Source organism: Lissotriton vulgaris, chromosome 4_1 (assembly GCF_964263255.1).
Source record: "Lissotriton vulgaris chromosome 4_1, aLisVul1.2, whole genome shotgun sequence".
Lineage (NCBI taxonomy): Eukaryota > Metazoa > Chordata > Amphibia > Caudata > Salamandridae > Lissotriton > Lissotriton vulgaris.
This window is the reverse complement of record NC_141691.1, coordinates 128636475-128649013: the sequence shown is the minus strand read 5'-3', so window position 1 is coordinate 128649013 and position 12539 is coordinate 128636475. Positions and strand designations below refer to the sequence as shown.

At 42.0% G+C, this 12539-nt stretch overlaps 1 protein-coding gene across 3 annotated transcripts in view; it reads right to left on the bottom strand.

Moving 5' to 3' along the window:
• Window positions 1-12539, bottom strand: part of ARHGEF9 (Cdc42 guanine nucleotide exchange factor 9) — a 1106557-nt gene that overhangs the window by 27525 nt on the left and 1066493 nt on the right. For all 3 annotated transcript variants that reach the window (XM_086918380.1, XM_086918381.1, XM_086918382.1), the window contains one exon: window positions 10048-10291. In XM_086918380.1, the coding sequence (XP_086774506.1) occupies window positions 10048-10291 (244 nt within the window). The remainder of the gene's footprint in view (window positions 1-10047; window positions 10292-12539) is intronic.

The following is a 12539-nucleotide window of genomic DNA, read 5'->3' as shown; positions in this document are numbered from 1 at the left end:
GTTTGTTGACATTTCCGGATGATTTTCTAGTCAGTGGATAATCCCATTAGTTAATGAGATTAGGATGCCTATGATGACTCTACAAGTTCATCTCATGTCTGCCTGGGCGTCCAATATGGCGTGAGGTTCCATTCAGCTCATGATCCCATAATGTTCCCGAAGCATGAGAAGCCGCTGCAACTCATGACCCTAGATCAGCTGACCATCTCCACTGCCGCCTGATACTAGGATGAACTCACACCGTGGCAATCAGTCAAATATTGACTATTTGATCAACAGGAGAAGGTAGACAGACACGAAAGACTGCCTAATCCCATGGCCATACATGCATTGGACAAAACTCCTGCTCATGACACTAAGGCAACACTTATGAACACCACATCTACAGCTCCAGCAGGGGGAATAAGACACACAGGTCAGGAGTAGAATCAATGTGGAAGGCAATGTAGTGACAGACATCCAGGGCGGTGAACTTTCATCAGAGGACAAGCAGGCAGGTCATTTCAGGTGGCTGCCAGATGATTCTATGCCATCAGAAACACATTCCAGTCCAGTTTATCAATCTATTATGCTTAGTTCATCTTGTGTCAGATGCTCGTAAACTCTGGTTCATGGCACTTACAATGCTGAAAACTGGATGACGACGACAACAACGGTCAACGTACCACACCGGACGTCACAGGAACAGCTTTCTGTAAGAGACTGGACATATCTTTGTGAGAGAAGAGCATTCTGTAGGGAAGGGGCAGAGACTGACAAACATTACCCAGTTGACACTGGCCACTCTAGGACAACTTGAATTTTAGACATTAGGTGCATTCCCCCATAGAGAGTTGTCTTCAATGCTCTCTGTGTGTTCAAGAGGAGAGCCACCAAGGCTGGGCCCAGTGAAACCCATGCTAAAAGGATGCTGCAAGGGCAAACTTCTGAGCTCCAGTTATTAAAGTGAGCTGCAGAGTTTATAGTGATCAATTGATCAGACAGTAGGACCATCGAGGCACTCCTTAATATAGTGAGTTTCCATAGTCCATCCTCATTCCAATGGTTGTGGTCAATACAAACCAACTGCTTAGGCTGAGGTGAGCCAGGACTACAAATCCCAGAAAGCATTGAGATATTCAATAAAGGTTCCGGCCTCGAACACGCGCTCTCTGCCTAAATCGAGTCTGCTGAAAATATTACACCCAATCGATGTAATAAAGATTCTAGGAATATCTCTCAGAACCATAACGTGGGAGATGTCAGAAAATGTACAATTGCCAGCTAGGTTGAACTATAGGTCAATTACATGACACATAGAAACACTATTTAAGTTTGGTCTTGGTTGCCATAGAAACAGGCACTGTTGCAGCCATGTTAACATGGGCAGCTCTCGAAATCGGGCGACTTGAGTAAGTCATCATTTCCAAATTAATTCCTTTGCTGCAGGGATACCATTATGTATTTGTATCTTCTTGATGACTGCACAGCAAGCATCTGCACTTTCAATTATTTATCTAAATATAAGCTTGTTAGTCGATGTGTACATCCAGTAAAGGATACTGTATGCTGAGGTCACATATGCTTCTTGTGGGATCATCAGTGTGCTTGTAAAAGGGGTGCAATTGGCTTGCAACCCCACAATGGCTCCTTATCTCTGTCTCTGAAGTTGGAATGTGTCTATTCTCGAAGGATAATAACTTTACTGCCTTTGTACATGTAATAAAGTATTTTGGAATAAGTTCAACATAATAATCAAAGAATTATTCCATTGAATTTTTGGCACTTTTCTACATCAAAGACAACACTAGCTATATTTTTGGGGATAGATTTTGACAACAGTTTGATCTGTAGAATAACGACAGTTATACATTTTTGATGGAACAATTGACGTTTTCTTTGCCTACTCTTCTTCTGTGAATTATTTCATACCTTATCCTCCATAGCACATAAGGGGGCGGAGCTGACCAATGAAATTACACGTAACCCTGGCCTCTATTTTCTGTAGTTTTTTTTTTTTACTGCAAAATATCATTATCCAGTCGCAATACATCTTTACAATATTATTCTGTGAAACTGTGCGCTGTGATGAATCTCCATAAACGCCTAGCGTTCCATACGTAAAAGAAATCAATCAAAGCAGACAAACGCTCCAGTTGAGATTATGCATTTATTAAACAAATCTGTAATTTAATTGACAACACAATACTACAGCCCATTACCATATTTCAGTAAGCGCCTTTATCTGATGTAAAATTCAATGTTGGCATCAGATGAATTCTTAATTGTGATGTGGGGCTTACAATTAAAATATAAATATTCTGATTTCTTCTATGGTGTACAGCATATTGTTATACATACAAGGTAGTAGCCCCTTCCATCTTGACAGATATATAATACTTCTAGGTGTATAACATACCCGTGCTAGAAGCTAAATTTAACATCAATCGAACCTGAGGGATTACTCGATGCAGAAATAAAGCTGGCTCATAGCTACACATGTTATAGGTAGAGCACAGACCTCTAGACTGTGGGGAGAGGGTTAACTACAAAGACAAGAAAGCTTTTTTTTTTATGGTGGTTATACTTTTCATCCTCTTAAATACTCTATATTGATGTGTTCCAAAATATGGAATATATTAAATGTGAACACTTTATTGTTTCAAGGATGTTATATGCACAAACGATAAGAAATAGGCATTTAGATACAATATCGCTTCTCTGATACAACCAATCTTCAGACTGGAAAATAATACAGCTTTAGTTCAGAATATTCAGCTCGTTTGTGAAACAATTAAACATAATTGATGATTGTGTGTATATATATATATTTTTTTGTCACATATTAACAACAAATTGTCAAATTAAGCCAATCTAGATATCGAAATAAATTAAAAACACTGTACACCACTTGCCATAATTTAATTATGACCACGCCTACTTCTAAATGCCAAGCCGAGCCTTCTTTTAAATATAGTTTGTGATTTGTATCCGTCCCTCTTAAAAGGAGGTGAAGGCATTTACAAAGTCATTTTTTTAAGTGTTAAGCGCTTCCATTCTTGACCAGTTCCTTTTTGTCTGTAGTCCACTTCCTGCAGCTGTATTAACAATAGTGTTATGGAAAATATACCAATAATATATTTACAATACAAAACAGCATTATATACTGAGCTCTTGGGCGCTGCTCATAAATACTCATTATCAAATGAAAAGCTCCATAGTGCATGATAATGCTGAAAGGTCCCATTCTTTGCTTATCTATGTGTCTTTTTATGCTTCTAAAAGTATAAAAAGTGTTATTGTGCAGATATTTCTAGTTTCGTTTTAGCTCACGTTATTGCACAATAGGATCAAAATGCACCCATTTTTCAAAAAAGGTGTACCTGAAATGTCAAATAATGTGCATACAGCTAATATCCTCACCATGACTGTCAATGTCAATAACATAATGTAAAATTATTTCTTATGGATGCCAAATCCTTATTGTAGTGTTCTTAACAAGTACAGGTTAATTTCTAGGTGCAACATTGTTGGTTCTTTAATGTTGGTGGCATATAGATAGATAATCTCAAAATTAAGCCGTTTTTCTGGTAAACTACAATTCAGTTACCACAGAAGAACTAACAATAAGAATCTTTTTGTTACGTGTATCATTAGTCACCCAAATGTTCTTTAATGGACACAGATATATAGTTACTACTAAAGTTATGCATATCATATTTCAACAGTTAGATGAAACAAATAAAAAAAAACTAGCACATGATCAACTACTCTTATAAATTAAAGGTGTTGTTTAGGGTCTGTGTGCAACCTGATCTTCAATATTTCTACACCTCACTTCCTAGGAGTGACTGGAAACAGAGAAACATATTTGAAATACCACCCCTTTCTTTGATGAATTGCAGCAGTGTGCTTTGCCATGGGATATCCATAGTTCATTTTACGGTTTTACCACTTAAAACAGAAACGCTAACAGACACTAGCTCACTTTTAAAGAGGTGGTGCTCAGCGTTAATTACTGAATACCAGGCGTGATTAATTAACGTCACACTTATGGCCTCGGAACATTGTGAGTGCGGAGCAGCGGGAGATTGTAAGAGCTGGAGCCATCATCTTAAAAAGTACAGAGAAGCATCGGTTTGCCAAAGCACAGAACGCCCAATAATGGTATGACAAACACAGAGAAGGCACACTTGTATATTCATACTCATATCTCTAATATACTTCAGATGAATTTAGGAGTGTTTTAGGCCTGGGCATTAAATTCCCTTCGGTCGCGGAGTTTTCAGGGTCCCAAAACACTCCACTCTACGGAGCCGAGTTTTTTCCTCTCACGCTCGCAAACGTTAAGTTGGCAAGAGCGAGTGAAGAAAGTCTTACTCCAGACCACCTTCCGGTGAGAATTCTCAATGCGGACAGTCACGGATGGCCTCTACCGCTCGCGTTGAGAAACCTTCCGTTCACGCTGAGGAAGTTTCCGTTCGAGTAGAAAATCTACATGAGCAGCAGAAAGAAGCAGTGCTCTCTTGCGCTGCACATGGTGCTGTTTGTGCTGACTTTCCAGCACAGGATAAACACCCGGTGCTAAAAATAAGGGCAAATGGCGTGACCTAACGCACTCTGCCACTTGCGGAACTCCGCGCAGCGTGGTGGGGTTTTTTGGTCACTTCGCGGAGTTCTGCAGAGTTTAACCCTGCGAACTCCGCCTAGGCCTAGAGTGTTTAGGTTTATGAACTGTACCTATGATTGAAATGCAATAAAACGGTTCATTGAAATCAGGGATTCAAGGCATTGAATAGAGGAGGGATAAGGAAATTTATGACAGTCAACAGATATTTGCCGGAGTTATTAATTGTAACAACTGACAGGCGTACATACATCGTCAGTAGTTCATCTGGTCTAGTCACACAAAGATTACATTGCTTTTCAGTGTCATCTGACATCCGAATGACATAGTAATGCCTATAAACTGGGCTTGCACAGCACCAGCACAGCACTGCAGGTATATATCAGTGCACACTGAATCAGGCATTTCTTGAAGAAAAGGTTAGCTTTATCCAGTGCAAAAATATGAATAATGAATGACCTACTTTGACTAAAGAGAGAAGGAGTCCTCAAGGGGCTTCTAGTGACATCATAAATCATTGCAGCAAAGCTCATTTGGTTTGGAAATGTCACCAGATATACAGAGGTGCCTCCCTATTGTAATTATTAAAGGGTGGTCATACCTAATTTTATATTATGTGCAGGTTGTCCCATGTATGCTTGTATTTTTATTTACATCCAATTCTACTGTCCATATTTTCCAACCTCCATCCAGCACATCTTCAGCTAGAACTGAGTTCCACTGATAGATTCTGCATGCATGGCTCTGAGCTGGTATCATCAAATGGCGAGTGCTTGAATCGCTGTCGGTGCCCAACTAAAGGCGTATGACCTGCTGAGTGACCAAAGAGTATGTAGCTTTCTATCTGTGTCTATGTGCCTAAGCTGCTCGGTGACCAACTGTGCTGGAACTGTATGAATCACCCTCAAAGTTCAGGTTATAGAGTGCATGAATTGCTCCCTGTGCTGCGCTAACAGCCACCAATCACCTAGCTGCCTGAGTCCAGCTACCAACTGCTTCCGGGAACATGTCCTATTTGTGGCTAATAGAAAATACATGCCTTGCTCCTGCTCTCCATTAGTAAACAGCACATGACTTACTCTACGTAAACCACAAACAGTTGTCATATAGCTCAGTCTGTGTCCGGCCAATTGACCTGTTCTCTGTATTCAGTCAGATGGGTGCATTAGTTCCTCCCTGTGTCCAATAAGCAATAGGGCTTAAAGCCTGTGCTCGAGTAACAGATGTTGCCCAACTTGTACCCTGCATTAAGCTACAAATACATATACGAATCTCTTTCTGCATCCCACTTGGTTGTTTTATGAGCGTAACCCGCTACCAACTGGTGAATGACTCTCCCTGCATCTCGCTGACACGCTTTGCATGACATGGTGCGAATGGCTTGCTATCGGTTCTCGTGCTTCCTTCCATGTCTGCAAATAGGAGCACAGGAATGACTAGATGTGCAACACTGCAGCTGCCACTGAATGCATAAACCAGTTAGGACCTACCAATGATGTTGAAGTTTCAATTAGTTTCAATTAAGGACTATGAGCAGAAAATAATGGTGGTATTTTACCTCCTAGCCTCGCTATATTTTTTAATATATGTATATATTAAAAAATATAGCGAGGCTAGGAGGTAAAATACCACCATTATTTTCTGCTCATAGTCCTTAATTGAAACTTCAACATCATTGGATGATATATATCCTTAGCATCATCAATCTAGCCAAACATTTATTTATGAAAGAATAACATCCAGGCAGCTGTATAGATGTGTCTGTCCGCCAGTAAGTTTCATATAGAGGGTTGCATGATCCAAATAAACTCACAGATAGAAGTATACCCCAAAAGTAGGGGTATATAGGGCTTCTGTGGGGAAACTAGGGGCACCTACAGAAAGGTTGCCATGTAATTTCATAGAGTTTGCTGTAACATCTAGCTATTTTATCACTTCCCAGTAGGGCATACTAGTTTTCTATGGGTACTCAAAAATTCTACAAGGCTGTTGAGGGTTTTTTCTCTTTAAAACATTTTATATTGTCATTTTGGAATATAACTCGAGGTCTTTCTTTGGCTTGGCGATCAGGACTGTTTCTGAATCCATCATAGTTTTCTTACCTCTCCTGTTGATAAAAAAGAAGGAATTGAAAGTACAAGGCAAGAGTATCACTAGTTTCTCCTTAACCCCTCCTATGCTCATGACGAGCTGAGCTCATCATGAGCCACTGTTCACGTGTGCTCATGACGAGCTGAGCTCGTCATGAGCCATGGAACGCTCACATGCGGGGCTCATTCCCCTGATGTGCTGAGCGTTCCCTTAAACGGGCGTGGCCATGACGAGCTCAGCTCGTCACGAGCACACGAGAACCGTGGCTCATGATGAGGTGAGCTCGTCATGAGCACGGGGGCGCTGTGCGCGCCCCCCAGCACAGCAGGAAAATGTGCCCTGCAGCCAAGGGGTTAAACTTTATAAAAGGAGGCAGTATTGCCATCCAGGACCTGGTTACCGTATTACTCGGTAAGACGTTATTAGCATCTAATATTTCATGGGAGAGCAATGGGTTCTTCTGACAATTCCAACAGGGCGGAGGGAATATTCCTGACTTTCATGTCTTTCAGATACTCTTTTTGTGCCAAATCTGTAACACTTTCTCCACAGAAGATGGTTTATTTTAATTTTGTGTGCACGAAGCATATCTGCTTTATCCTCTTTTTCATAATAACATTCTTTGGTTTGTAACATATGTCTTGCCATTTCACCTAAAAGCATTTGTGCATTTGTTCTATATCCCCTCTTAGTTTCTGCACTTCCTTGTAAAAATTAGAGGAGCGTGTACATTCATGTTGAGCTCTCAATCAGCATATGTCCTTTTCTCGTGCTATCCTACAAGCTGCATCCCTTCAAAAACTTTGTGGTTTGCAACTTCAGCTCCCCATCATTACAGCCTTAGCTGCATCCCATCTAACTCGAAGGGACAGGAATAGCACATGAATTACCTAATGCTTCTCAAATACCATCTCTCACCGAAAGGTCTATGAATGCGATGCCGTTCATGTACTATCATCTTCTATATGAGATTTCATCATCATTAGATCACATTGGATTAAAACAGGAGCATGATCAGACAGCAATATGTTCCTTTCTGACTCATGGGGAACATAGAAAAACCCTTTCTGTGGGTGTAAAACATATCAATCCTGAGGATGTTCTATGGCCACTGGAAAGTAATGTATAGCCCCACTCATAGGGTTGGTGGGTTTTCCAAATAATGATCAGGTCTGAGTCTGTAAACCCATCTACTATTATAGTTGGTCCACTAGACATGCCAAGTCTCTTCTTAGAGTGGCAAAGTATGGTTTACTGTTGACCTAATATACCCCATAAAATCAGTGCCCCCCCCCCAATTATCTCAGTCGCAGTCAAGAATATATCTTTGAAAAACAGCGGTTTAGTCTCTAAGGGACCATATATACAAAGCAAGGTTATACATTTGCCCTCCATGTGTTCCTTTAGAATAAGCCAACCCTGCTTATCTATATATTCAGATTTATCTTGAAATCTCAAACTTTTCCAAAACAGTATAATCAGACCCTGTTTTTGGGGGGTGCCAGAGAGTGGATACTGCAAGGGGAAGAAAGGCAAGTAGAGCATGTGGACATCATCTAAGAGTAAATGGGCTTCTTGTAAAAATGCTAGTGCAATATCCATGATTTGTAGATATTTCAATAGTGTCTTCCTTTTCAACTGGGAGTTTAGGCCTTGTGTTTCAAGTGTCAAAATATTGAGCAATGGCATATGAATGGTATTGGGCCCACATCCTGCAGCTGAATACCAGTGGCAGCTTTGGTTCCATTGAAACGTGTCCTGTCTTCAATCGTGTTGGCCATCAAATACTCAGAAATAGGGGAAACATTGGCTCTTGACTGTCTGCGGTATGTAACGGAAATAAAAACTTAGCAATAAAGCTAACAATACTAAAGTAGTGACCCCCTTCATTTAATAAGTACAGCATTGTGTGGGTTATTAATGCTAAATTAGAGGGGTAGCATCCAGGCAGTCACCTGGGTCTGATCAAGCAAATTCTATACTTACCTTGCTAGTCGTAGCGCCTACTTGGGAGCAGGGTTATTCTAAATTTTAAAAAAAGCGTTCATCATGCATTCTAACCTATTCAGGTGTCCTCTAGATGAAAACCTCCTTTTCCTCTATTCATACCTTTAGGAAACCCAGCAGGACCCTCAGCAAAAGCACCACGAGACAGAGCTATGTCCTGTTTCGGACTCATGAAGGTGTCCCTTAATGACACACTTTTCGCTGTCTTGGGTTTATTTAAGGCCATGACCAGTTCCTCCTCCTGCAATTTTTAACAACCTAACTGTGAGGCTGGATCCAAGTAAAAGTATCACAGTATTAATTCTCGAACTCTTTGGTGAGCCCAAAAAAGGAGCAAAAAAAAGCATCTAAAGAAAGACTCACCTGTTGTCAGTCAGAACAGAGCCCCAAAATCACTTCAACCCTTGAAGAACTTACACATCTATTATAGTGAGTCTTCAGTTATCAAGTCTGCCACGTTTATATACCTTATTGTATTTTATTATCACCATTGAAATTCTAATTCCTCTACTGTTTCAGGATTCAATTGTAAAAACAGGCTATATCTCGAGCATTTCTCGGGCCCCTGAACCTCTTCAGGTAATATGCCTGTATGTCGTCATTTGCTCATCCTGTGACTTCCCATATTGTCTCAGCCAGGGTTCAGCACACCAGCTCTGGCTCAGCCAGATCCATTCCATGGGGGCTGAAAGCCCCCACAACTGAATATTGACCTCTCAACAGCCCAGACTCCTCCTCCAATGCCCAGCTCTCGATTCACAAGGCAATTGGGCCTACAGGTCAATATCAACTCAGCCCGCACCACTCGGAACAGCGCCGCCCTTCCAGGCACACAGGCCCGATCGGCACACTTGCATGGCCACCCATGTTGTTTTGCTTACCATCTTCAGTCCAAAGGGGCTGCTCCTCCTTCTGGGAGTTCCACTCCCCGAAGGAGGCACTGAGGTGCACCAAAAGCCTCTCAAACCTCCACCCACCACCATCACTCTTCAGTGGGGCGTTGGCAGCTATTTTGCTCCCCTCACAGCACAGGCTGTGCTCCTCACCTAATTAGATCAGTGTTACTCTGGGCCATACTGTCTCAGCCCTTTAGTTCAGTGATGGACCATCCTCCACCTTTAATAAAACACTGTACTCAGTCTTGGCGATGCTTAATGACTATTAACAGCCATTTACCGGATCCGAGCGTCGGCGCTCATCTGGGACACAGGCGTCCTGGTCCCTCACTGGCCAAGCCAACCACATACACTTTTATTCTGATTTACCTAAGCATCTTTGAATCATTTGAGAATAAGTGGGAAAAATCTTACAGTTCAGTATTGGAAGATACAATGGTTTCTTACCGATCTTCTCGTCTTCCAGTACCATTTTCCTCTCTTCCCGGAAGGCTCGAAGCCACCGGAGCTTCTCCTCCAGCTTCTTCGCAAAGTATAGGTGTATGTCCTCCGTCTCCTTGTTGTGCAGCTTGAAGGCGTTTTTCACGCTGACGTTGAAGTCGTCATCGCGACCGTCATCCACCTCGATGACCTGGTATTTGTCCATGTCGATGCGGCCTTTGTAGTACAGGATATCCCTTCGGATCAGGTCCTGGGAGTGAGAGGGATGGAAGGATTTCAGTGAGTGTGGGTGCGTATTCTGATGACCTCAACAAGGATTACTGTTTAATTGATATTTAGCATGCATGCCCATTCAAACAACCTTATTAGACTGAGATGTTTATTTTGCAAATGAGTCCCAGTGGGTTGCAGCATAAGTAGTTTGCATTGCAAATTAAGATGTTCAGTTTCATATCGCGTACAAAAGTAAGTTCAAGAAAGTTTTTAATTACCTCGCAGCATTCTGCAGATTGGGCTGAGAGAGTGTCAGTGTTAAGGTCATTTTTCTGGATTATGTGACTTCAGTTTCTTTCCTTGGTTACCAATCATCTTGTTCTCTTGCTGCTTACAATAACACTGGAAGTGGATTTAGGCCTTCATTGCTATGACTACAAGGAAACAACTGCCCAAAATCATTCTTTGATAGGTGTGCTACTGCATCTGGAGGCGGTTCTGTCAATCTCATTCAGAACGTGATGTCACATTGGTCAGGAGAACAAACAACAAGGTGATGCATGCTATGCTTATGTTAATCTCATCAGTTGACAACTGCTCTGGCCACATTACAATCCATTGTTTTTAACTCCAGACAGAAGCCAACTTTATATAAATCAGTACGGACATGGCTCAATCCCAAACTGCCATGCGAGAGCACCCCAGAAGGCAACACAAGCAACCCTGACCGGTTTTGGTCTGTTTGGGCCTCATCAGAATGTAAATGTAAATGTGGTGTATTTGTATAGCGCGAACAGTAACCCGTAAGCATCCCGGCGCTTGTACTCCTACCACAAGGGAACCCCTCCTGGCTTTTCCTTGTGGGGTGTCCACTCCTGGGCATCCCATGCTGAAACCAGGCATCCCTTGTGCATCGGGGGCCGTTGTGGAGACTAAGCAAGCTATTGCCCAGAGTTGCAGCGTGGGGCCCATGCTTAGATTCGGCACTGAGGCGAGAATATCCGGTCAGAGGAATTTAAGCCCGACCCCGCCGAGGCGGGAATCGAACCCTGGTCCCTGGCCAGCGTTCTGCATCAAGGTCTGCCGCTCTAACCATTGAGCCACACTTCTCCAGAAGGATGCAGATTGAGTGGAATCCACATCTAGACATACCTTTCACACTTAGGGTGACAACTACTGGATGTGGGTACTGGGCATACTGTGCCATAGGACTCAAGTTATGCCTCACTGATAACGACCGAAGTAGGTGAAAACGGTTGTGTGTTGCTTGTGGTGTCTTCTAGAGGGGGCCTCAACTGGCAGTTCAGGACAATACCTGTTTCCATGAAGATCTGGGTCAGTACTGATTTGCATAAGGTGAGCCTTTGTCTAGAGTGGTTTGACAGGCATAAAACGATGGACTAGAATGCGGGCCGAGTGAAGAGATTAATTCAAGCATTCCATCCATCACATTGGTGTTGTTGCCATTTACGCCCTGTGAGGAATACTAGTGCTGCTACAAGCTCCCCCTGCCCCCCAGCAGCTAACTGGGAATAGTAAAGATATGGGGTAATAATTACCCAACTTTTCTGAATGCAATGAGGAGTTCTCTAAAGATGGCATATTAAATGGCTAATTTAAACTTCACCACAGGAAACACACACATTGCTATGTTATTTTACTGATTGCACACTTTAGATATTTTATTTATTTAGATGTAGGATATGGAAGATTAAATAGAATTTTTACACACATCAATATAAAATATATAAACCATGCATTTTTAAAGGTGTTGTCTTGCACATAAAAGAGGAACCTACATAATTTTCATAATGTTGGTGCTGTGCCATTTTAAAATCTGATGACTGTGAGCCACCATATTCAAGTTGTGAGAGAGAACACCTACTGCTGTTTCATGATACACAAAACACTGCACAAAACATACACTTCTTCAAGGTTGCCTGTTGCTGGCTCACAGCTTTGCAATATTTGTGCTTTGTCTTCTTTTCGGACGCGCTATCAATGGCTCTGTTAGCACAATTGAGAAAGAAAACGATGAGAATGTGTGGTAAATAAATGTGACACAATGTGCGCTTGGCAGAGCGGTATTCAGGCACTTGCATACCCATTGCTGACAAGTCGTGCATCACCGGATGTACGATCTCCATGCTCTGCAAAGATGGGCTAGCGCATGCCGAGAGAACATACTAGAGATGCCAGTGAACAGAGCCAGAGAGACGCACGGAGCACCACAGTGTTTCTCTAAAATGGAGTCCTATGTCGGTCTTGTTTCTCATTAAACTAGT